Raw genomic sequence first — 27,610 nt, 5'->3', positions numbered from 1 at the left:
CGCCTTGCCAGTTTGCTTGCTAAATCTGAATCGTGACTCATTAAAATTGTATCTATAAACAATTATGTTTATGAAATATAAAAGCTTTTGGGCTTCAGTTCACACTTAGTGAACTTCACTGTTGGATGTCAGTTAATGCTGTATTCACGTGAAATTCAGGTCAGTAGATCCTATGTAGCACATAGAGCACAACAGAATTTGTCTTGAGAGCACAGGGACCATGGGACCACTTGCCCATATCAAAGTCAAACAAACAAGTCAGGAGACAGCAAACACTGGGCCATGACAACAAGACATCAGCAGTAGCATGTTTACTTTGTCAATACTTGGTGTTGAGTGGAAAGTAAGAACAATCTAGGACAGGGATCCTCGAATCTGGACCTCGAGATCCACTTTCCTGCAGAGTTTAGCTCTAACCCTAATCAAACAAACCTGAGCATGCTAATCAATGACAATCAATGTCTTTGGGATCATTAGAAAATCACAGGCAGGTGACTTTGATCAGGGTTGGAGCTAAACTCTGCAGCGCATTGGACCTCCAGGGCAAGATTTGTGGAAGGGGGATCTAGGAGTTCAAAACAGAAAAACATGGCATTTGGTCTTTTTTTTCAGACTTGTTATGATGTATACATCAGTTTTCAGACTCTTTGAGGCTCAATGGTGATCACTTGTAATGGTTTTGTTCCTAAAATATAAAGGCAGCTATATATTCTCAGTGTTAAATTTACATTTATTCTGTGTAAGAAAAGTTTGGGGATCAGTTAGATTTGGAAGATGAAATTTCCTTATGCGCACGAAGGCTGCATTTATTTTATCACAAATACAGAAATAGAAATGTTCCATGGACATTGAAAGTTATTTTTGAAACAATCAATGTCAATAAAGAATCTTTTTTTAAGAGTGAATTTTCAACAACTTCAGTGTCACATGCTGCTTCATACTTTGATGAATAGGAAGTTCAAAAGAACTTAATTTAAAAGGAAATCTTTTGTAACATTATAAAAGTGATGATGGCAACCTATGATGCATTTAATTATTGAATGTCTCCTTTCAAATAAAAAACGTCAGGACTGTCGTCAGTAAGGGCAGCATAAAATGTTGTCCTGGACCTTGTGATGAGGGGGACCCAAAACATGTCCGAACTGCTGGAGCCCATTTTTATAATTCCATCTCAGACCTCTTGAATTCAAGCAAATGTTTTATTTTTAAGTTTATTTGTGCATTTGCCTGTATCTGTATTTGGCTGAAAACAAGCTAATTCATATTTGAGATTAAAAAAAAGGGGGCAATACAAGTCTTCTGCAGCGTGATCCATGGTTCAGGAGGCTTGCTCCCTGCTGCAGATGAACCATGATCACTTTTCCTGGTCAAAGGGCTGGCCTACAGCGAGAGGCAGAGATAGAGCTGGTTAATGTTTAACCATGCCGGCTTGTAAAGCAGCCCCAGGACAGTGAACCTTTGGAGTTTGATATGATGTGATTACAGAGTCGCCCCAGTGACACGTTACCAAATTCAGCAGAATGAGGGTCTGAGTCTTCTGGGTGGTGATCTCTGAAATTGCTCAGGTAAGTTGCTTCTTTAATACCAAATTATGGGACATAAGGAGCCTTGTCAGGTAGTGGCAAGATAAAGGTAGTGGCAGTGTTTAAAAAAACACTGTGCTCTTTTGTACAGCTCTGTTGCTTGTATTTAATGCTTTTAATTGTGCAACGCAATTAACCAGTTTCCATTAAAACTATTCCACTATGATTGAGGACGCTGTCTAGGTAAGATATACACAAGGGGTCATCAATGAATTATACACATTAATTTGACTAATTATTTCAGCTTATTTATAGCAAAGGTATTTCGATTTTAAGATTCAACAGCACAAACTCTTTTGTGATTCTTCATCAGTGTTTACAATGCAGAAACGAGCTGTAATATTTCAACATACATACATGCACATGTGAGTTTAATTATAATTGTAAGGAGGTCACCTATAACACAAACCCAAAGCTTATCACTGCTGTTACTGAAATGTTTCAACATATGGCTTCTCCATCATACAGTATTTATTAAACACGCCACACTGAACCTCACAGATGGTTTTTAACAGTACCAACAGTGTGTACATGTTTGATTGGGGTGGGTACCGTGCATATGATATAATTTCTGATTTATGGTCTTAAAAGCTTAAATACAGAGGCAGGCAGCAAAATGTAACATGCAACTGAAGTGCAATCACAAATATTATATTCCCTGCACTTGTGTTGCAGTTTCAGTCCAGCACAATGGCCTTCAGAACATGTGTATTTAGCTTCAGTCAACATAGGCTGAAAAGCAGCCAGAGATCCATGTCCGATAAGCACACGTCTAGTTATCATGTTTATGCAAACGGTAACCAGGCTATCCAGAAGAGAGCAGTGGATGGACTGCAGACTAATGGAGTCCTTTCACTTCTGCCTTAAAACGCTCTCTTTAATGGATTCATAATGTTTGGCCATCTCTTTTAAATCCCTGGCATTTGAGCTTCAAGAAAATCATCATTTATGACCCTTAGTAAAGATTTCTTGGTCTCATGTACTGTATGTATTGAATAAAAGGACACATTTGTCAACTGCAAAAGCGTGCGGTAATAACATCTCACTCAATGAGTCATCTGTGAAAAGTAATTTCAGTCAAAATAAACTCTCTGTGCTTTGCACAGGCTATTGAATTTGCAGATACGAACACATTAGTACTGTCATTGCAGGTGAGATGCATTGCATTGTAAAATTAACGAAAAGCAAACAAGATAAAATTGAAAAGAGCACACAGACATTTCCAGGGGAATCATGCACCTATTTTTAAGGGGATGCCAAAGGCAGTCCTCCCTCACTCAATGGACTAAGCAAGATAAGACTTGAAAAAAGTATATTTTAACAACTAAGTGGTTATTTTTATGTGTAAAATGTTTCTTGGATTCAAATCCTGACCTTATACTGTACATGCAAAAAATATAAAATATATATATATCATTATAATGCTATGTGTGCTGCTTTAGGGTAACTGAGACTTGTCACAGCACTAACATATTATTGCGCTTTTGTTGGTTTTGTTTGCTTCTATTGTCCTCATTTGTATGTCGCTTTGGATAAAAGCATCTGCTAAATGAAAAAAAATTAATTTAATTATAACATTGATATATTGTAGTTTTAATTTTAATTAAAGTTAAAGTTTGGTAATTTTTTGTTTGTCTTTTTTCCCCACTTTTTTGAGACGCTTGTAGAGAGAAAATGATCATGGTCTCATCACTGTTGTCATGATTGCATGTAGATGTTTTTAAAAATGACTGGCAGTCTTGTCACCTTTGACCCCATTTTGTACTCACACTCCTTTGTTGTCTTCAGCATATCTCTTTGATCAAATGATGCTGACAAAGACAAATAAACACTCCACTGATGTTTTTAAAGACCCATGCCCATGTGATTCAATCATGATTGATATCACTCTCATCTCACAAGAGAGATCTTCTTAACATGAGATCAAGATAAATGGACACTTTTGCTTCAGTCTCCTGCTTGCACAATTTTTATCATCAGAAACAGGCATAGTAGTCTCTGAGCTGATCTCAACAATGTCCTCAGAGTTGCTCAGTCGGCAAAGTCTGCGATCAAAAGTCAGATTTTGTGAACTTATCAACAAATAAAAAAAAAAAAAAAAAAAAAAAAAAAAAATATATATATATATATATATATATATATATATATATATATATATATATATATATATCAGAGCTATTCGTATTAATTTCTTAGTTCTATTGTCTAGTCATTTTATTTATTTTATTATTTTGTATTCTAAAAGAGGATAATATATATATACATTTTTTAAATTGTCTATGCAGTGAAAGTTGTTTTGGACCAAGCTTTCACAGTACGGACAAAAACAGTTATACACGTATTTTGTGTTCCACAGAAGAGAAAAAAAAAGTTTTACATTTTGAAAAACTTGAGTATTAGTATATGATGACAGAATCTGTGTGTGTGTGTGTGTGTGTGTGTGTGTGTGTGTGTGTGTGAACTATCCCTTTAGTCTCCTGACCTCTGAGCTATTTATAGTCGCCTTATAGCAACCTTCTGATGAAATAATAAAATTATACTTTTATATTTTCTAAATTCTGATTGAGGGAAACAGGCTGAAACAAATTGTGAAATAAGGGCAGGACACAGATATCCTCCTATTGAAGCATATGTGACTCAATGATTGTCTGCTTTTTTGATTTGCTCTCTTCAGTTAATTATTACACTGAGGTCCTTGACCTGGAGGTGAGAAAAATGCCCCCCCCCCCACTTTTCTTGCCAATGCTGTCTAGCAGATAAAAAGCCAATATATACCACACGCTTTCTTCAAGCACTTCAAACAGACTTTGATCAGAGACACTGATTAAATTAAGATGACAGATGCTTACATTAAGACCAAATAATCATGTTTCTCCTCCACTAGGATCAGATCTTTGTGATAAAGTTTTCTCTTATGTATAAATAAATAAAATGGCTATTTTCTAATGGATTAGTGCTGTTTAAAAGAGCATGGTTAGGGCATATGAATCTCTTACCTTTGAACCTGTCCGTGAGAAACATGTACTGGCTTCTTATCATGTTCAGGAGTATGCTTGTCATTTATGTGTGTTTGAACTTTGATTTAATTTCAGTGAGCACACCTAATTTTGCTGATTTATTGCTGATAATCACTCACAATGGAAACCAATCAAAAATGCGGGGATGGACTGACTGGTATGCAGAAAGAGACTGCGCTGCGTGCTCTGATCCAGCGCACAGGATATCACATACACCAGGTAGGAGTTACCAGAGCCTCGGGTAACAGGACAGGTGCCACTGTGGGATTACGGGATAGAAACACTTGTTAATTGGACTCTTACTTGAGACTGAAATTCGGTGCAGCTGGTTTTCACCACTGGAGATATCTGTGTGGTTGTCTTATGCAGATTTTAGTATGTAGTATAGTGGCACCATCATGTGGTGAAAATGGAAAACCTCCTTCCTTTCCATCTGTGAACAAAAACAGCAGCATACTGTATACATACAGTAGCATAATCATTCATGGTTTTACTTTGCCGACATCTCAGTGTGCACATTAACTTGTAACATATAATAGAGTCATCACAGTTGGTTTCTCCTCAGGAAAATGGCCAGAGGAGATATGGTGGTCCACCTCCGGGCTGGGAAGGCCCACCTCCAGAGAGAGGCAGTGAGATTTTTGTGGGAAAGCTTCCTCGAGACCTCTTTGAGGATGAATTGGTGCCGCTCTGTGAAAAAGTAAGGGGAAAACTGGTCAACAGCTTTTATTTAAATAAATAAATTTAAAATGACTTTAACCAAAATCATAAAATAAATAAATAATTGCATAAGGTAATTGTGACTATATCTTGCAATTACACATTTATTTGCTTTGATTTTCCATAATGTTAATTTATATAACACTATTTTTTACTCTGAGGTATAAACAGGCTTCCGTAGATATTATAGTTTGGTGTACCTGTCTCCGCAGTTCGGCAAAATTTACGAAGTACGGATGATGATGGACTTCAATGGCAACAATCGGGGCTATGCGTTTGTTACCTTCTCCACAAAACAAGAAGCTAAGAATGCCATGAAACAGCTGAACAATCATGAAATCCGGTGAGTCATTGTTGAAACTGGATATCTTGCAGACAAAGCATAACCAAAAAAAAAAAAAAAAACAGATGAAAAATTCTCACACATCTTCACACAGGAATGGAAGACTTCTTGGTGTTTGTGCAAGTGTAGACAACTGTCGTCTATTTGTGGGCGGCATTCCAAAGACCAAAAAGAGAGAAGAGATCCTGGCAGAGATGAAGAAGGTGACGGATGGTGTCATGGATGTCATCGTTTATCCAAGTGCTGCTGACAAGACCAAGAATCGAGGTTTTGCGTTTGTCGAGTATGAGAGCCATAGAGCTGCTGCCATGGCCAGAAGGAAACTGCTGCCAGGTGACACCCAATACATCAAATAATTTAAGCTACATCACATTAGATATTATACCAATTATCTTGTCCAAAAACCACTCTCACTTCTGTTTCAAATTTTTCAAAGTAATCATCAGTTTCCAGAGAAGGGCAGGATTTTATTGATTTCCCTCAGGCTGAGCTCATGTTGAGTCTAAAGATATTTAGTTCACTGCCCAAAGAAGATGAGTGAGAGATAAAAGACTAGCCACTGACATCTCTTTCCAGGGAGAATTCAGCTGTGGGGTCATCCTATTGCAGTCGACTGGGCTGAACCTGAAGTAGAGGTAGATGAGGACACCATGGCCACGGTGAAGATCCTCTATGTTCGTAATCTGACATTGCCCACCACAGAGGAAACTATAGAGAAAGAGTTCAACAGCATCAAACCTGGTGAGCTAAAAAAAAGTATCTGGATATGGCTCAGCTCAATCCTTCAGTGGAACTCTTTTTACCTTTTCTATCTCCCAGGCACATGTGCACTTAGAAAACAAGCACCAAATAAATATCTTGTTCCTAAGTCTGATCTCTGAAGAAAAGTTTTAAAGGATTTCATTTAAATATTTACAGTGTTTGCTAATCTACAGGTGCTGTTGAAAGGGTGAAGAAGATCAGAGATTACGCTTTTGTTCATTTCTCTCAAAGAGAGGATGCCATCAATGCTATGAACGCACTGAATGGAAAGGCAAGACACAACCTAACAGAAACTCACTTGAATCTTAAGGAAATAAAGCCGTATAAAAAACTCTGACTTCCCTCCAGGTCATTGATGGTTCTCCCATTGAGGTCACACTAGCCAAGCCTGTGGATAAGGACAGCTATGTTCGGTACACCCGAGGCACGGGGGGTCGTGGCGGTACTCTGCTCCAAGGAGACTATGCTTACACCGTAGGCCAGATGTACGACCCCTCAGCAGCCTACCTAGGAGCACCAATATTCTATGCCCCCCATGCATACGCAGCCATCCCTAATCAGTTCCGCTTTCCCAGTACCAAAGGGCACATAAGTACCAGGGGGCTGGTGCGCTCCCCCTCTGTGAGAGGTGGGTAATCACTTGTAGAAATCTGTTCCAGACATGATTAAACGAAATATCATTCTGTAACTGTTAATCAAGCTTGTGAAGAATCTGCTAAAAAATCAGTAGTTCTTAATGAATATATAAAATCACTCTGACCAAAAAATACACTTCATATCTAAGTAACAAAATCAATACAGTCTACAATTAATAAAATCAACATGAAATGCTTTTCAAATTATATCTTACATTCATAATGTGACATGGTGCACAATGGTGTACAATAAGATCAGGAAGTAAATTGAGTACATTTTATTTTCATGTTGACTTTAAAGAGACAGCGCAAATTACAGTTATGTAAAGATCTTTCGTTATCTGTTCATTGTAGCAGTTCAACTGCATAATATTTGCATCTTTATTTGCATGTGACCATAAACAATGTATTTTACTATATTGTTCTATCCTATTTAGCATTTGAATTTGTTATCCATGCCTGCATATTACAGTCCAATGACAATAATATATTGTTCTAAATGAATGGGGTCCAAAAATCAAGTCTATCACATTTATAAAAGAAATGATCCAACAAGAATCAGAGATGCAGCATCTGTAATGTACTGGCTTGGAATATATCTATATGATGATCAGTTTATCTAAATCTTGATTGAAACCCGGGTGATTTCTGGTGATTTGATTCGACTTAATGCTTTCTTGCATTCCTAGAAATTTACATGAATGTACCTGTAGGGGCAGCGGGCGTACGTGGTTTGGGTGGGCGAGGGTACCTCGCCTATGCAGGCGTGGGTCGTGGCTGTGCCACGTACCAACTCAAGACAGACAAACACCACGACGACAAACTCTATGACCTTCTTCCTGGCATGGAGCTCACGCCCATGAACCCAGTCACTCTGAAACCCCAAGGCATCAAACACGCCCCACAGGTACACTCATACCCTCACTGACAAGATCACTTGTGGATTTTAAAAGGAGGAATTTTTCAAAGGAACATTTTTTCCAAGGACGAGTTTGCTTGTTTTTGCAGATCTTGGAGGATATTTGCCAAAAGAATAACTGGGGGCAACCTGTTTACCAGCTTCACTCTGCTATTGGACCAGATCAGAGGCAATTGTTCCTTTACAAAGTCACCATCCCAGCTCTGGCTACACAATATCCAAATATGTATGCTACAATCATTACCTCAACCACACTCACATCATCACAAAGCAAGAACACTTACATTAAGGCCCTGTCCACACGAACGCAGTTATTTTTAAAACCGCAGCTTTTTCTACACGTTTTGGCAGTTCGTCCACATGCAAACGCATCGCTAGGTCACTGAAACCGAACATTTTTGAAAACGTCTGCCTGGGTGAAGATTTTCAAAAACTCCGGTTGCAGTGTTATCGTGTAGACAGCAAAACTGGCGTTTTTGGCTTGTGACGTCGAAGCCAGCGTTGTTATCTCCACCCACTGGAAACTTTTTCAGGCTACTGATTGGTCAACATGGCTTTAACATTTGAGATTATATCACCACCTGTTGGCTTGGCATGCTCTTGACAGTGCATCATAGCATGCATTTGTGTTTTCATGTGGATGGAGATTTTTTTTTAAACAGAAGATCAGTTTATATCCTTAGGCATCACAGCACAAATATCAGTTTATTGGCCTGATGGAGCAGCGAGGCATCAAGTCAGTAGCTTAAGCTTTTGGACACAGCCTAGACATTTTATATCAGGGGTTCTCAAATCTGGCCCTCAAGGTCCACTTTCCTGGAGTGTTTAGCTCCAACCTTAATTAAACACACCTGAACAAGCTAATCAAGGTTTTCAGGATTACTAGAAAGTTATTGGCAGGCGAGTTTGATCAGGGTTGGAGCTAAAGTCTGCAGGAAAGAGGGCCAGAGTTGAGAACCCCTGTTTTATATGCATTTACATTGCTTTGACCATTCTCTGTAGATCTTAACTTCTTGCACGCCACGAGTGGTCTACATTTACTGTACATTTAAAAGCTTCCATCTACTTTTATTTAGAACTTCTGGAATTTATCACTAACATGTTATGTTTTAATACAATACACTAGAATATAAAATTTATTTAAAAATAAAATTTATTAAAAAGTTCTGGGGTGTCAAACTCAGTTCTTGGAGATTTAACAGAGTTTAGCTTCAACCTTAATTAAACGCACACGATCCAGCTAATCAAATCCTTAAGGCTTATTTGAAAACTATAGGTATGTGTGCTGGAGGAGGGTAAAAATTGTATGACTGTGGTGCTCAAGGAGCTGAGTTTGATGTTGTTGCAATAGTTGATAATATACAGGTCCTTCTCAAAAAATTAGCATATTGTGAAAAAGTTCATTATTTTCCATAATGTAATGATAAAAATTAAACTTTCATATATTTTAGATTCATTGCACACCAACTGAAATATTTCAGGTCTTTTATTGTTGTTAATACTGATGATTTTGGCATACAGCTCATGAAAACCCAAAATTCCTATCTCAAAAAATTAGCATATCATGAAAAGGTTCTCTAAGCGAGCTATTAACCTAATCATCTGAATCAACTAATTAACTCTAAACACCTGCAAAAGATTCCTGAGGCTTTTAAAAACTCCCAGCCCTGTTCATTACTCAAAACCGCAATCATGGGTAAGACTGCCGACCTGACTGCTGTCCAGAAGGCCATCATTGACACCCTCAAGCGAGAGGGTAAGACACAGAAAGAAATTTCTGAACGAATAGGCTGTTCCCAGAGTGCTGTATCAAGGCACCTCAGTGGGAAGTCTGTGGGAAGGAAAAAGTGTGGCAAAAAAACGCTGCACAACGAGAAGAGGTGACCGGACCCTGAGGAAGATTGTGGAGAAGGACCGATTCCAGACCTTGGGGGACCTGCGGAAGCAGTGGACTGAGTCTGGAGTAGAAACATCCAGAGCCACCGTGCACAGGCGTGTGCTTTTGAACCAGAAACAGCGGCAGAAGCGCCTGACCTGGGCTACAGAGAAGCAGCACTGGACTGTTGCTCAGTGGTCCAAAGTACTTTTTTCGGATGAAAGCAAATTTTTTGCATGTCATTCAGAAATCAAGGTGCCAGAGTCTGGAGGAAGACTGGGGAGAAGGAAATGCCAAAATGCCTGAAGTCCAGTGTCAAGTACCCACAGTCAGTGATGGTCTGGGGTGCTATGTCAGCTGCTGGTGTTGGTCCACTGTGTTTTATCAAGGGCAGGGTCAATGCAGCTAGCTATCAGGAGATTTTGGATCACTTCATGCTTCCATCTGCTGAAAAGCTTTATGGAGATGAAGATTTCGTTTTTCAGCACGACCTGGCACCTGCTCACAGTGCCAAAACCACTGGTAAATGGTTTACTGACCATGGTATTACTGTGCTCAATTGGCCTGCCAACTCTCCTGACCTGAACCCCATAGAGAATCTGTGGGATATTGTGAAGAGAAAGTTGAGAGACGCAAGACCCAACACTCTGGATGAGCTTAAGGCCGCTATCGAAGCATCCTGGGCCTCCATAACACCTCAGCAGTGCCACAGGCTGATTGCCTCCATGCCACGCCGCACTGAAGCAGTCATTTCTGCAAAAGGATTCCCGACCAAGTATTGAGTGCATAACGGAACATAATTATTTGAAGGTTGACTTTTTTTGTATTAAAAACACTTTTCTTTTATTGGTCGGATGAAATATGCTAATTTTTTGAGGTAGGAATTTTGGGTTTTCATGAGCTGTATGCCAAAATCATCAGTATTAAAACAATAAAAGACCTGAAATATTTCAGTTGGTGTGCAATGAATCTAAAATATATGAAAGTTTAATTTTTATCATTACATTATGGATGAACTTTTTCACAATATGCTAATTTTTTGAGAAGAACCTGTATAATAAGTAGTAATATATATAGCCTTATACGTACAGTAGTTGTGATCCGCAGTTAGGCAGTTAGAAATACAGTATGAGGCTATTAGAACCACTTTGCTACCACGCCACTCGTGTCCGGTGTAGACACGGTGTAAGAATAATATTCCAGAAGTTCAAAGAAATACATAGACAGTCGGCATGCATAGAGTCCATTGCACAAGAATAACCGAGTCACAGCTCAAATCAGTTATTTTCAGAGGTTATTTTTCAGTTAGCATGATGTCTGTGAAGACATTAGACATCAAATCAGCTCCCAATGTTTTGGGAGGCAGCCATACACTCTTCAGTAAGATACATGTATAGCAATACATAATAGACACACAGCACTTCCCAGCTTCTGTGAACAGAAACCTAAATCACCTCCTCATCTATAGATATATATATACTTAAATGAATCTATTTTTAGAAATCTATACATTTCTCAACACCATATTTTACATTTATATTATATTACATGTACATTTAGTCACTTAGCAGACGCTTTTATCCAAAGCGACTTACAAATGAGGACAATGGAAGCAATCAAAATCAGCAAGAGAGCAATGATATGCAAGTGCAACAAGCCTCAGTTAGCTTAACGCAGTACACGTAGCAATGATTTTTGTTGTTGTTGTTGTTGTTGTTACCACCACTGATGTTCTCTGTGTGCCCAATCAGACATCCGTTCACCCCCGCAAAGCTCTGCGCATCAGTGGATGAGGCGAAGCTGCATGCAGCCGAACACACGCTGCAGATCCTTGGTGTTCAGACAGAGGGCGCTGACGCTTCCGCTGCTGCGGCCGTCGCTGCTGCATTTCCAGGTATGTGAGGTCTGTAAGACTACTACTTAATTTACTTTGCTTTTAATTCTGTCATTGTGGAGTATATTTACTCGAACTACATACTAGAACTAACATTTTATTCTATTAATTAATGCATGACTGTGACAAAGAATTGTTAGCAACATTAGAAATATTTAAATTATAATAAAAAATATATTATCATTATATTATTGAATTTTATTATATTATAAATAATACAAAAAAATCAGGGTTTCTGCAGGTTTTATGAAGGTAAATGTTTAATACCAGATAAAGAACATTAAGGAATACATTGAATTAAAATATGTCTATATGGTTTCTAAATGTAAATGTCTTGTATTAGCAATGCTTTAAAGTTTGAAAATACAACTTCCAATAGATCTCCTTAATAAAAAAAATAAATAAGTAAAATTACATTAAAAAGTTTATGATTAAAACTAGAACAAACATCTGCTTATGGGCTCAGAAAATCATCTTACGATGTCCAGGAGGTGACATGGTCGGTTCGCTTAGTTTTGTTGTGGGAACATGATAATATGTCATGGCCACAAATTATTAATTTGTGGGAACATCATATTATCTCATGGGAACGTGAAATTATGTCGTGGCCATGAAATAATTTTGTCGAGGTAATGACATCCATGACTTCTTATGTTGACGGAACAACATATTTTTCTCGTAAATACTAGCATAATTATACAAAACGTTAACTAGGTAAAGCGATACACAAATTGAAAGGGGAAATAAGCATATATAACAATAAATCTAAAGATATAGCTCTAATAAATTAATGTAATAATAATTATTATTATTAATGTTAATAAAATTGTTTTATCAATTTTTGATAATCCCGGGTTGCTATGGTCATGCAGGTTTGTTAACACATTAAACTCGTGGGCACGAGAAAAATGTTGTTCCCTCAACATAGCATTTCGAGGCCACGACATAATGATATTGTTACTTCAACAAAATAATCTCATGGCCACGACATAATATCATAGTTAATATGATGTTCCCATGAATTAATATCTTGTGGCCACAACATATTATCACATTCCCACAAGTTATTATGTCGTGGCTATGACAAAACTAAGTGAATCGAACATGTCACCTCTGGGCACCGTAGCATCTTAATTCAAAGGGAAAGAAGGTTAGAAAACAACACGATTTGCAGCTTAATAGAATGTATCTTGTTTTAAAGATTTGTATTGCTATATATATATATATATATATATATATATATATATATATATATATTATATATATATATATAATTTTTTGCATTGAAATGCAACATCTAGTGCCATGACTTTATAAATGTGAGATATTCTGCTATTTTTTATTTATTTATTTTTTCCTTAATTTGTATAAAGGCAAATTAAGACCTTTTTAAGACATGCAGAAACCCTGATATTTATAGAAATACAGATACTCTGTTTATTTAAGCCTAAACTCTTTACATGGATTAAAAATTGCCCATCCATTTTCATTTATTTAGAAATGTTCTTTTAGATAAAGTGGTCTTGTCATCTGATACCCACATATGTGTCTTCTAAGGTTAAGCAAACTAAAAAAAGAAAAGAAAAGATTTTAACAGTTATTTTACCCTGAGTCTTTTCCTTTTGGTTTCACAGGTTATACGATTGCCAGCACCACTGCTACCCAGCTGAAACAGGCTGTTTCTCTGGGCCAGGACCTGACTGCCTATGCAACCTACGAGGGTTACCCTGCCTTTGCTGTGGCAACCCGTGGAGATGCATATGGAGTGTTTTAAAACCTTTAACTAACAGTCTCTGTAATGTTAATGTTAATCTGTTCCATTCTGTTGTGTTTCTAGGTTCAGTAGTGATTGTTGTGTTTGTTTAGAGTTATGATAACTGTGTTTCTTCCGAAGTGTTTTTGAGGATTTTTGCAATATTGAGGAATATGAGTCATCTTTTGACTTAACTCAGGAAGAGGGACGCCTGAAGGCTGCCAACATCTCAATCCCAAATGTTTCCAAACATTTGTCAAAGCTTCAATTTCCTTGATTTAAACAAAACTTGTGTCATAAATTGTGGTCATCCAGAATGGTGACCCCATCAGATTTGAATTTGGATTTTATTTTTATTTTTAAATATCTAAATTAGAGACATTTAGGCTGGACCCTTGTTCAATGCTGCCTGTTGCCTTTAAACGACTGCCTTTAACAATTCATTATTACAACTGAATGTAATTTCGAAGCACATAGTAATATCCCATTGTGCTACATGAAACAGACTTTTATCCAGACATTCGCTGCGTCCGAAATGGCATACTTCCCTACTATATAGTATGTGAAAAACTACTACTTCCGGCGTTATTCTGAAGTGCGCATATGATGGACACTTTACTATCTGATGAGACCACAGGAGAGAATTTATGAATGGAAGTGAAGTGACGCAACAGACACTGGTAGGTCTTGTGACAGCAGCAACATGGTGGATTTTGTACTTCCGGATTTCATATGGAACACCTTTTTTAAAGGTCGTAAAGTAAATTCAGATGTATAGCTACTCAGACAGTATGCGATTTCGGACGCACCAAATTACCTTTATAAGCTTTGGTACTGTATTTAAAGTGGTTTGTTTTTGTGTTGTTTTTCTTTCAGTATTTACATTAACACCTAAGTACAGAGAGTTTTAACAGATGAAACCCGTTCATACGCTTTTGTATGTATCTGCATGTTTTATGATCATTTTAGATACGGTTGACACTTTGTATCTGGTTCATTGATAAGTAGTTTTGCTATACTTTATAAGATATTTACAGGCTTGCGACTAATATTTTCCGACTTCATAGGTTTTCTAAGTGGGCGATGTAAGAGCAATTGTTTAAATACACATGGACACATTTTTGTTAAATATTAAGATGCCTTAAAGGTGACAGTATTAAAGTTTGTGTAGCACTTAGAACTTATTTTTATACCTGAATTCCAACTCTGTATGAACTTTGTTATTCGATCATGGTGTGTTTGAAATAATTTATTATCTAAGTGATCGGCATCAGAACTGGAGGGATAATTGAACGGCATCATCAGGACAAAAAATAAAAATAAGCTGAGATCTTCATAGTGCTACAAATAGAGTTATGAAAATATAATTCTAGCAAATCAACTAACTATCAATAAATCAAATTCACTTCTTGACATGTCTCTTGACTTCTTTTTTGTTTTGCATTTGTGACTCATTTTAAATTATAATGAAACCCTAAAACATTTTCGATAAGCTACAAGTATAAGTACAGGTGATACATTCAGTAGCTCTTGAGCTAGCATTAGCATCGCTGTTCTTTGTGTACTTTTAAGTATCGATACCACAATTGCTGTGTACTACTGTGTACAGCGCTTCATAAACATCTCTCTGAGTTTCATGTAAATTGCAATGATTCTAGTGATTTTCTACATAATTAATTCCTTTACCTGTCCAATAAAACTTGATCATCCCCTAGTGTTCTAATCTTTCCACCTTGTGTTCACTGTACCGATGTTTACACAGATTTGTGTGTGTGTGTGTGTCTTAAGCCCGAGACACACTGCACGATTTTCGGCTGTCCCAGACAAAAGACTGGCATCGTGAAACAATTGTGGCGATTTCTGTGATCATGGCTCCTAATCGGTGGTCCTATGTCGTACAGTGAGAGAGGTTCAAAGATGGCCGTTGTCACAGTCTTGCGACCAAAGATAGCCTACGATAATGTTCTAGCAGTGTCAGAAACTCAGCATGTTCATCGCACAGTGGGTTTGTAGTTACGAGCCACGTTTACTGACCAACCAGTAAAAATGTGACATGAAATCAATGCGACATGCTACTGACGTTTTATTCTTCTATAGAAACGTGCGTCGTAGCCTTTGAGTCAATAGGTGTCATCATCGTACAGTCTACATGCATGTCGTACCCAAGTTTATTAGATCCATGTTGCACAGTGTGACCAGCAATGATCTTATAGGATTGCTAAAATCGTGCATGTAGAAGTCTTTACTCTTTGTTGGTCTTCCTGTCTTCTGACTTCAGAACTTTTAATGGTACTGATTCTCCCATTGGTAAAGCACGACAATACAGTAGGTGTGATTCATTGCCTAATTTTCAGTCTTCGCATAACTAAAAACTACACTATGCTACTAGCAAATCTACAACTCACCAACATTGAAAACCATGGGTCAATCTTTTCAACATGGCGAAATACACTGAGGGGCTGACCAGCACCAAGTGCAATGGAATTTTTTGGTGTAAAACTACAAAAACATTATTTCTATGTTTTTTTTTTTTTTATCTTCTTTAATTATAATTAAACTACTGAGGCTTTATACTTTTGGCTGAAATTGATTATTTTTCAAACTTTTGAGCCATTTTGTTCTTCCGTGTGCAAGGTGCTTGCTACTTTTATAAAATGAATAGGGCTAGTGCATAATTACCAAGACACAAATTTAAAATCAAAAATTTTATTAAATAAATTCTTAAGACATCAGGAGCTACTGCAACAGTTTTATAGATGTTTTATACTTCACAAAACAATTACTTCACCTTAGAAAACAATATTGACATTTTAGTACTCTTGCTGTATGAAAGTTTCACAACATTAAGTTACAGATTGATGTTTTTAATTGAGCACTGCATTACAAGCAGCTAATATCTGTCAGCGTCGAGTCTAATGTACTTTCTCAGTGATACACTGATCAATAGTAGTAAAAGCTTTTTGGTGACTTTAAAAGCATCAGAAGTGCCCACGTATGGTGTGATGGTGTTGTTATTTGTGGATTGTTTATAGTGTCCAAAGTGTTGAATGCGGTAGGTTCCTGTCTGTGCAGTGAGCGGGATGTGCCACTCCACTTTTGACTGACTCCGGCCAGCAAGTCCTTTAATCCAGTGAAACCTGAATAAACAAAATGAGTCCATATTATAGTATATATTTATTTGTAATTATTAATAATATAATTTAACATTTTTACACACTTTTTTTTTTTTTTTTTGTTATCCCAGTTTGAAAACTCAGGTTTGTCTCTATGCTCACCGAATTTTGAACAGAATTTTGAAAACTAATATCAAATAAATTAACATTCAATTAAAAACTTTGATGCTCTTTTATCAGTTCCAGTTTTGCTGACATACTGTGTTTTGCCTTTACGCATTATGTCAACATAAATTTACAGACTGTCTAATCTAGAATTCCTTGAGGGATCACACATGGTTTTCGGCCCGAAGACTGAATTGCCCATAAAATAAGTGATAAGATCTTGACTCAGCGTTTGCCTTATCGGGGATAGACCTTGAAAGATAGCTTTAGCTTTAAGATGGCTTTATTTACTCAACCTCAAAGTAAAATTATAGAATGAAACAAACAAATATGATAACATTTAAAAAAAAAATGCATCTTTCTGCAGCATGTACTGTACTGTCTGTAGAAAACACATTACCTTGTTTCCCACGAAGCATCCGTGTGAACTATTTCCCATGAGTTGGTGTCGTTATGAAACCTCTCCACTGTGACGAATGTCTTATCTCTCTGATATCATAATCAAAACAGATTAGTTATATCTCATACATAAAATAGCATGTTTTGCAAGAGATTACTGTACAGTTACTGCTATTAAAGAACTCACAATATCTCCAGAGTGTCTTGGGTTTTCCAGCGACAAATGTGACAGATGCAATTTCTCCCTTTAGAATAAATAAATCACATAAAGCCTGTCAATTTATAATAGTAAGCTTTCGCTAGGACAGTGTTCATGTGCAGTCACATTTTTCACGGGCAAAAAAGGTCCATTGTCAATAGCGTAGAAGTCACATTCAAACCAGGTTTAGCACATCAAATTCACATGTCCAACTTGAACAAGAGCAAAATCTACGTGGGAACTTTTTCACCCCTCACGCAAAGCACCCAAACATGTGGATTCCTATTGAAATTATTGATTCTGTCTGCAAAATTGCACCAAGCAATGGTAAATGTGACCGCAACTTTACTGTACTGTTTGCACCTCAGAATTATTGACCTACCACTTTATAGATGGAGTTCACTTGCTGTAAGACATCACCAAATGTGGTGTTAGCTTGAGCTACATCTGCAATTGGGTCCTTCACTTGATTAAAAAGTTTGTCTTCATCAAAGAAAGGGGGTTCAGGACCCTTAGGCAGTTCTCCAATTGTTTCCTGTGAAAAATGTAGTAATATATGAAATCATGCAGGCCATTTCAGTTCATCAAAAAGTCACAAATGACTGTAAGGCAGTGGAGCATTACGTGAGCTATAGCTCTGGCCAGGCCTCTGTAGCGCTGGTGTAAGCCGAGAGAGTGTGAGGACCATAAATAGTGGATCCACCCTCATATCGCTGGATCTGTGAAGATAGAGGAAAAATACAGACACATATATATATTTGTTTTTGGATCACTGATGTACCCTGGAGCACCATGTAAATGCCATGACTATATTACAGTATGTTTTTGTAAGTGTCGATGGTTCACTAAAACTGAGGCATACAGTATATACCTGATACTCTTCGTATGTTGTGATGTAGTGGGTGTAGATGTTGCACAGACCAGCGACAACCACTTCTGCATTAGCGAAAGAGTCTTTCACCTCCAACTCCTATAGAAATCATGTGAAATGATTGTGACGTCAAAATACACCACTGTCTATTCCCCCTAAACATATTGATATTTGTGTCAAAATATGTTTATTCAGCTTAAAATGGAATCCTCTAAAAACTCTTTTGGGTGAACTATCCTTATATGTAGACTACTGGCTTAGAATTACATTTAGAGTAATTACATTTTTAATGATTTTTTTTCTTTTAGTTTTTTTAATATTTTTTAAAAAAGCTGAATTTTCAGCATCATTACTCCAATCTTCAGTGTCACGTGAGCCTTCAGAACTCATTCTGATATGCTGATTTGATGAAACATTTCTTTTCAATGTTTTGTAAATACTGTGATACACTGCTAATCAAAGTTTTTGGTGTAAGAAAGATTAATAAAAATAAATTAATACTTTAATTCAGCAAGGATGCATTAAACTGATAAAAAGTGACAGCAAAGAAATTTATAATACTACAAAAAAGATTTCTGTTTTAAATGAATAATGTTCTTGTGAACTCCCTGTTCATCAAAGAGTCCTGAGAAAAAATGTATGACATTTTCAAGTTTAAGTTCAATTTATGTATAGAGCACATTTAAAAATGGCTGCAGGCCGACCAAAGTGGTTTTTAAAATTAAAAAGTTGAGTACACTAATAGCAGCAAAACAGTAAAACCGAAACAATCCGATAAACTAAAAGCAACAGAGAATAAATAAGTTTTGAGACATGACTTGAAACTCAGAAAAAGAGGAAGCCGATCTAATATAGAATGGGAGCTTGTTCCACAATGTGGGGCCGGCCACTTCAAAGGCTCGGTTTACCCTCGATTTTAGCCGGGTGCTAGGGATCTGCAGGAGGAGTTTACCTTCGGATCTAAGGCCTCTGGTTGGAGGGTACAAGTGAAGTAGATCAGACAAGTAAGAAGGTGCTAAGTCATCTAATGACTTATTCACCAGTAATAAAATTTTAAACTCAATTCTAAAATTAATCGGAAGCCAGTAAAGAGATCTCAGAAGGGTGTAGCGTCATCAAATTTCCTCCTTCCCTTCATGGCAATCTCCAAGAAACGCTTTGGAAGAAAGGATTAGAGAATGAAGATAGAAAAGGATGGACCCAATGACCGCGCTTATCTGCTTGTCGAATTTGAGGCATCTATCTATCATCATACCTAGATTTCGTACTTGGGGAGAAATTAATTGATTTAAAGATTCAAGGTCAAGGTGATTTCTTGGCCTGGATTCTGAAGGGTCAAAAACCATAACTTCTGTTTTGTCTGAGTTCAAAAAAAGAAAGATCTTGGCAAGCCAAGCGTTCACATCCTCAAGACATGCTGTTAGATGACCTAGAGCACTCTTATTTTTCATAGACACAGGCATATAGCATTACAGTGAAATGAAACATTATGTTTCCTGAAGATGGAACCTAGAGGGAGCTAAGACAGAGCCTTGAGGCACACCACAGGATAGGTTGTGAGGGGAAGAAGGAAAACGTCCTGTTTTTACAGAGAAACGTCTGTTGGTTAAAAAAGATTTAAAGTGTTAGTTCACACAAATATGAAAATTCTCTCATTAATTACTCACCTTCATGTCGTTTCAAACCCACAAGGCCTTTGTTCATCTTCGGAACACAAATAAAGAATTTAATATAAATACAAATAAAGAGGGTCAGACAGCTCTAGATTCCATCGAAAAAAATCTCAATTTGTGTTCCGAAGATGAACAAAGGTCTTAACGGGTTTGAAACGACATGAGAGTGAGTAATTAATGACAGAATTTTCATATTTGGGTGAACTAACCCTTTAAACCAACTTAAAACAGGGATCATGTGACACTGAAGATGATAAAATGATGATAAAAATTAAGCTTTGCATTACGGGAATAAACTGATTTATAAATTAATTAATTAATAAATAAATTTAAACAAATATTAAAAAAGAAATAAGTTATTTTAAATTCTAATTACATTACACAAAATTACTATTCTTACTGTATTTTAATCAAATAAATGCAGCCTTGGTAAGCAGAAGGGACTTTTTTCAAAATCAATAAAAAGTTTTAATTATTCCAAACATTTTACCAGTTGTGAATGTGCAATTCTCACCTTTTTGACTGCCTCTCGTATCCTTCTTCCTGACATGGTACTAGAACACAGAAGACAATTTGTGGTAAACAATACTGTCTGGTTACGGAACCACTGTTTCCTATTTTAATTTTTCCTATACCAATTAACAGAACTCACGTAAATTCTCCTGGGACTGCAACTATGGCTAATGAGCCGATAGTGATGATCTGAACATCCACGATGGCTGGATGCCATGGGAGGGGCGAATCCATCTGCACAGAAACAACCATCACTGTTATTATTTCAAAACAAATAAAACAGTCCGACAGGAATTATGAATACTTGCCATTACCTATTGTCATGTACTGTGTAAAAAGTGCCAATTCTGGAGCTATTTTCCCTTTTGACACATTCTTATCTTATGCTAATAATAACAACAGATACCATATTGTATACCAGGTTTTGTTATTCCATTTCTTTAAGAGCTCTACTTGTCCTCATACCTCCCCAGTGCTGAAGAGGATTGGTTTAGGCTGATGACAAGCCTTGGTCTCATTGGAAGGGGGTCCCAAAAGTGCATCTCTAATTCCATCCCAGAAAGGATCTCCATCAGTATCCCCTGGTCACAAGAAAAAGCATAACCATAATTATCTGTCAAATTATGTAACCATAAGAATTGGCAAAGTACTTCCCAAGTGACATGAAACCCGACTCCTTACCTTGTATGAAGTTGAATTCTCCTCCTCCATCAGTTGTACCAGCAGCAAAACTGTGGCCCAGAGCAGGTTTACACGTCCGTCCCTGATGACAGAAACAGTGTCAGCACGAACACCAAAATGCAGAATTTTCTGGTTCATGTTAAGTTCTACAGAGAGCATCTGTGATGTTCAGACAATAACTGCAGAAAATATTTTTTTCTTCAGATTTTAAAAACAAGAGAAAATCATGTTTTGGTGATGCACTTACAATTTGGATGTTTTGGAGGGTTAAAACGTGAGGATTGTATTTTATGTTAAAGTACATACAGGAATTATGCAGTGCAAAATGTGTTAATTTCATCTGTACAATTGTCCTTTTGAGAACTATTTCTTTATGTACTTACGTACATGATTCATGTGAGTCAAGTTTGTTCACTGAAAGCAGCACTTTGCGGATCTTTATGTTTTTGTTCATTGAGTTTTCATAAACATGACATAAGATAAAACATAATTTTGGTTGGTAAGTGTCTCACTAGTCATGTTAGCCTCATGCTTGCACGCATGATTGTCTACATGCATGTATACAGTTGAAAAACTGCAAATTGACCATGTTTTCTTTAAAACATTTCAAATGGAAAGATTTTCTGAAGGATCATGTAACCACTAAAGACTGGAGTAGTGGGCTGCTGAAAATTCAGCTTTGACATTACAGTAATAAATGACATTTTTTTAATATTTTGAAAAAATCTTTATTATTGCAAACCTTTTTACCGGTACTCTACATATAGGGATAGTTCACCCAAAATGAAAAACTCTATTATTATTATATAAATTAATAAATAATTTAATTCAGAACATTTCTTTAAAGTTGCTTTAAAACTATGTGTATTTTAAAAAGTGCTATACAAATCAAATTTACTTTACTCTTTTAGTACATGTTTTTGATCTCATTAGCTGTTTTTCATGCACAGGAACCCTCTACTCACTGTATGAGTGGAGTTCAGTGGGACAGTCTCATCGGTCATGTTGACCCACTGATGTGCAGCGTAAACGGGCCCATGCAGCTCCTGCTTTGCACTGCTGTACAGCTCCTGCAGAAAAAATTGACTAAGTAAAGTAATGCACTCGCACCACAATCACTGATACACATCAGGATCAAGCAATTTGACAAATGAGACAAACCTTTGCTTTTTTAGACATATTCTCTCCTATGATCCTGGTGCTTTTCAAACATGTCCTCACCCGGTCCAAAAGCTATGCACGCTTTTTTCTGTTGAAAGGCACATGGAGAGTAAACATTTCCAAGTGTCTGCAAATATTTAAGTTAAAATATTAAACTGAACAAATTCAACAATCACACCCAAGAAGATTTGAATTAGTGGAGTGTGATAAATAAATTAAGGTAAATCTAAATGGCGCACAACACTGTTGGTTGATAAATAACTCACTCCACCAATGGGACAGGAGCTGTTAAGGTAGTCACACTTCTCGCCGGTGTTCACACAGACAGGGCCGCGAATGTTGGGAGATGAATCTCCAAGATTACTGGAGGAAAAGCCAGCTACAAAAGGGCCCTGGAGGTAAACAGAACCGTGATGCATTACTGCTGAGCTTTTCATACTGTATCCGAGGCAAAAAGCCTATTAAAAATAACTGCTGACATAAGCAACAGAAATGTTATCTTCTGTTTATTTTATAGGGCAAACAGATCTTGCATAATAACAACATTAATTAACCATCTTCAATAAACTCCCTCCGTGTTTAGAGCATTTGCAGGAGAACTATTGACTTTGTTGAATGGCAAAATGTCCTTGTGAACTCTTCAAGTAGATTACAACTAATAAAGACAATTAATTAACCTTGATGATGGGGCTCTGAGGGAAAAGGCTCTAATTAAAAGGTTGACCTTTTACCTCACCGGGTAGGAAAGCAAATGTTTTTTCTCTTGCTCGAAGGCGTAGGAGGCGTAGCCGAGGTTGTCCGAGCTCACCATGCGATTGGTGTTATTCATACTGACAGGATGTACAGCAAACCAGCTGAGGGCAGATACATAGCCAATAAATCCCTAAGATATTATTTTGTTTGCACTGAAACTTATAATTCTTTGAAGTAAAAGGTGTTTTGTACCTGAGCAAGCCCATACCATCCCCGTCCAGATCTGTGAATTTCATGATGACAATCTGCTTGTCTGTGTTGAATTCATATCTGAGTCAGAAATTAATCATGAGTGTTGTTTAATGTGTAACTAATATTAAGTGTTTTTAACACAAACATATAAATTAAACCATTAGGAGAGACTGTGGCTAGCTGTCATCACATTTTACTGTAACACAATTATGAGAAAAAAAACACTTGATAAAACCGCAAAATTTAAATGTTACATACAACAATATGAAAGCATAGTTTGGGTTTAAAAAAGAAATGTGACAACTTGCCCCCACCTGGGGTAAAGATATTACAAAATTATAAAGATTCTACACTTTTAGATTGGAAGATAGTTTCATACTTACAAACAATTTAAACAAGCATTTGTGTAATTTGATTTCTGATTTCTAATATTGTGTGACAACTATTTTTTGTATTAATTATAATCATAATTATAATGGAAGTCAGTAGGACCCGAAACAGTTTTTGAATGTTACAGACATTCTTCCAAAATATACTTTTGTGTTCCACAGAAGAAAGAAACATGAGGGTGAGTAAATGATGACAGCAATTTAATTTTTGTGCGTACTATCCCTTTAATAATTAAAGCTGATTTCTGACACTGCTGGGATTTGAGTTCATTTAAAATACAGCTGGATCAATATGAGCAAACAAACAAACCTGTTTCTCTCCTCCTCAGGGTTGTTCATGTATGAATGTGGGCTTCTGTTCAAGTTGCTGTCAGCTAGTTGTCCTTTATTTATGAAAATGCGTCCAGGTCTCAAATTCCTGTGAGCTATATCAATGCTCTAATACAAAGAGAAGAAAACATTATCAATGACATGCTGAAGGCATTTGCATAAACTAATCCAAAGGGTACACATTTATATATTAACATATCAGAAATGCATTTCAAGTGAGAGTTATACCTTGACTATTCCACTGACGATGGCTTGTATTGACGGTTTAATGTAGCCTTTACTTGTGATCATAAAGAGGGTGTACTGGAAGTAGCCGCCCACGCCTGCATGTGTGTGTGTGCCACTCATGACCACATTGTCCTGTCTGTACAGGTCTCCATATTTCGCCTTTAGCTCTTGCAGAACCTAAAATGGTTTGGGACAACGACATTTAGATACACCCTCATAATGCAATTCTAATGAGATTCTTATGCATTTCAATATTGTGATTAAACTTTACCTCATGCAAACACAATACGATCAAATTAATGCGATTAAGCTCATAAATGTCACAATCATAATAGTAATTTGTGCCGCATGCTGATTTTAAAAACGGGCATGTGAACATCCTTCAATGGTTAAGTCTGTACTCTGATTACTGGAAATAAACACATTATTGGTCTATATGCAAATATAGTCACTAACAAGTAAAGAGATGCCAGAAATGATCATAAGGAGAAAATCTAGTTTGAAACATGAGTCAGATTTTTAGATATGCAAAATCCTTGTATTAATTTTAGTTTCTTTTTTTTTTTTATTCTACAGTTTCTACAGTTCTGTACTAAAATTTAGATTGAATCATTCCAAAAAATAATGACAAGTGGTGTAACAATAATATAAATTAATGATAACAATAAAAAGTTATATTTTTAAACAGGAATATCATTATTTTTCTCAGGGTTACTCAAAAACAAACAAACAAAAAAAAAAAAAAATCTTGAAAATTGTCAACTCATAAAAAAAACTAATGAAAAAAAAAAGTGCCAAACTACTTAACAACAAGTTTTTTTTACTAACAATCTAGTATTATATATTCCAAATTTCCAGTATTAATATATATATATATATATATATATATATATGAAAAATAATAATTCAACATGTCCTTTGTATTTGTAAAATTACTAGCAATTTTTCTACAGCAGGTCATTGACTATGTGTGTGTACACACACATATATATATATATATATATATATATATATATATATATATATATATATATATATATATATACTGTATATATATATATATATATATATATAGAGAGAGAGAGAGAGAGAGAGAGAGAGAGAGAGATACAGTAGATAGATAGATAGATAGATAGATAGATAGATAGATAGATAGATAGATAGATAGATAGATAGATAGATAGATGTGATTCAAAATAGATTGACAGATAGATAGATAGATAGATAGATAGATAGATAGATAGATGATCGAGACAGACAGACAGACAGACAGACCAATAAATGGGCCACTATATAGACCAATAAAGAGACAGACAGACACACAGAATGATAGAACAATAGATATACAGAATGACAGGTACACAAAATGATAGAACGATAGACAGGGAGATAGATAGAGAGATGAATGAATCACAACACAAGGAACAAAAGCACAACTGGCAAGAGCTCAATCTCCTAGTAAATGAACTACTTAACAAAGACTTAGTGTGTGTGTGTGTATATATATATATATATATACACTGTATATATATTACCATACTCTCCACGTTATTATAAGAGAAGTGCTTTATGTAAACTTTTCCCATGACTAGAGAAGAAGAAACCCAGAATAGTGCATGTGCTACCTCTAGCCTTAGTCTCTGAGAGACCATGCCGATGTCTGCAGTGATGAACACCACTCTTTTACTGCCATCGTCCACGATGAAGGCTCTGCTGAACAGACGTGTGTGGATCCCTCTCGCTGTCTGGTCAGTATTGGCGTAACCCATCTTTTCCACAAACAAAAAAACAGGATTAACAAGAATCTTAAAGGCCTTTGACATCAATAACTGTCCTTTATCATCACATCTGCACAGTCATAAACATTATCAGTCTCTAACAACTGATGAATAACAACTTCCAACTAAGGCCTCACCAATAACCACACAGAACAGCTGGCAATAGTTTCAGAGTAAAGTCAAATGATCAAAGTCTTAGAAATGAACTGAACAGAAAAGGATTGAGAGAAATGAAACTGACCATAGGCAGATCGGCCACAGGCCCGGTACAATCTGCTCGACCCACACCGATCAGATAAGGGCTCTCTGGAGGATTCACTGATGGGCTCGGTTCCTCTGGAGTTGCTTCTTCTGGTGCACAAATAATAAAAATATTTCTTAATATTAAATGTGTGAATATAAAATCAGTCAAACTTTTTTATAGGTGTTAGAATGCCTAAGGACAAGAATTTGCTTATGAAAAATACAAATTGGTTTATGATCTATAATTTTCTTGTAATTAAACCATGTGTACAGTTCAGAATTACTTTAAAACATATGATTACGTTTTTCTGAATCCAATTTGAGGATCAGGACTGTTATTAGCCCCACTGAGACTATTGTCATCAAAAGGAAGAGAACGATGAGCGAGATCTCCAGACCGTTGAGACGACAGCACGCAGACTTCCGCGCCATCACCCTTCACTGAAACACACACACACACACGCTTTTAATACAAAAAACAGAAACACATATAAACACTAAACCACTGTATTATTTAAATATGTTTTAACTGTATTTTGAATTACGCATTGCATTGTGTTTTGATTTAGGATTGAAGGAAATGTCCATAAATTTAACAGAAGGCGTACTGGTAATTTTCTGCCAGAACATTTTGTGTTTTTCTATTGATATATATATATATATATATATATATATATATATATATATATATATATATATATATATATATATTATATATATATATATACATTAAGATTCAAGAGTATGTAAACTTTTGAACCAGTTCATTTGTGTAAATAAAAAAAATAAAAAAATTGGACTATATGTATAATACCTTATTCAGTACAGTACTAAATAAAATATATCCTGTATTTTTTATGATCCCTTTTATACTGTTTTAAGTTTAAATTATTAACATCATGCTGAATCTGCAAAGGGTATATAAAATCATCCACACTGGATACCAGATGTAACATAATATCAAACAGGTGAAACATTTTCTTGATCTATATAAGATATGTAGTAAAAGTACTTACCTGTGTTACTCTGGACTCAAACTTAAAGTTGTAGGTTTTGTGCAGAGGAAACAAGTGAATCAAGTGTGGAAGAAGTGCACACTTATAGTGTATATAGTGCAAGGACAAAGGTAATATTCTCTCCATTGTTTATAGCCATTCTTCATGTTGACAGTTTGAAACCAAACTCTGAGATTAGATTAGATTAGTTGCATAACATTTGAGATACCGCAGACCATATCAAGATAATTAATTTTAATTTTACGTTAAATTTTAACCACAGAGAACATTTCAGTTAATGATAAATGTAACAAAATAAATGCAAAAGTAAATACATTTCTAAAATGTATTGATACATATAGTACAAAAAGATACAGTTTCTCTTCAAAAAAAAACAAAAAACATTTGATCCGTATTTCAGAATT

General features: G+C 36.2%; 1 protein-coding gene and 1 pseudogene across 4 annotated transcripts; one reads left to right on the top strand and one right to left on the bottom strand.

Moving 5' to 3' along the window:
- Positions 1-1,434: 1,434 nt before the first annotated feature.
- Positions 1,435-14,915, top strand: LOC109099466 (APOBEC1 complementation factor-like). 4 transcript variants are annotated; one of them, XM_042767205.1, is made up of 12 exons: positions 1,435-1,565; positions 4,676-4,819; positions 5,166-5,300; positions 5,533-5,663; positions 5,758-5,996; positions 6,240-6,404; positions 6,599-6,696; positions 6,774-7,053; positions 7,774-7,967; positions 8,069-8,205; positions 11,607-11,749; positions 13,384-14,915. In XM_042767205.1, the coding sequence occupies exons 2-12, from the start codon at positions 4,721-4,723 to the stop codon at positions 13,521-13,523; spliced, it is 1,761 nt and encodes a 586-aa protein (XP_042623139.1). In that variant the 5' UTR covers positions 1,435-1,565; positions 4,676-4,720; the 3' UTR covers positions 13,524-14,915. The 4 variants fall into 4 exon arrangements, with proteins under 4 accessions (XP_042623139.1, XP_042623138.1, XP_042623140.1 ...); XM_042767204.1 differs by having other exon boundaries at positions 7,750-7,967; XM_042767206.1 differs by having other exon boundaries at positions 7,750-7,967; positions 11,607-11,758; positions 13,384-13,521.
- Positions 14,916-16,312: 1,397 nt separating this feature from the next.
- Positions 16,313-27,352, bottom strand: LOC122133913 (annotated as a pseudogene).
- Positions 27,353-27,610: the final 258 nt, after the last annotated feature.

The sequence above is a fragment of the Cyprinus carpio genome, chromosome A12 (genome assembly GCF_018340385.1).
Source record: "Cyprinus carpio isolate SPL01 chromosome A12, ASM1834038v1, whole genome shotgun sequence".
Taxonomy (NCBI): Eukaryota; Metazoa; Chordata; class Actinopteri; order Cypriniformes; family Cyprinidae; genus Cyprinus; species Cyprinus carpio.
This window is presented reverse-complemented; position numbering and strand designations above follow the sequence as displayed.

Bases quoted from the DNA above. Each gene is read 5' to 3' on its own strand.
- LOC109099466 (XM_042767204.1), top strand. From the start codon at position 4,721: ATGGAAACCAATCAAAAATGCGGGGATGGACTGACTGGTATGCAGAAA. The intron at 4,820-5,165 runs GTAGGAGTTACC...GTTTCTCCTCAG, and splicing joins CAGGATATCACATACACCAG to GAAAATGGCCAGAGGAGATA. The intron at 6,697-6,773 runs GCAAGACACAAC...ACTTCCCTCCAG, and splicing joins TGAACGCACTGAATGGAAAG to GTCATTGATGGTTCTCCCAT.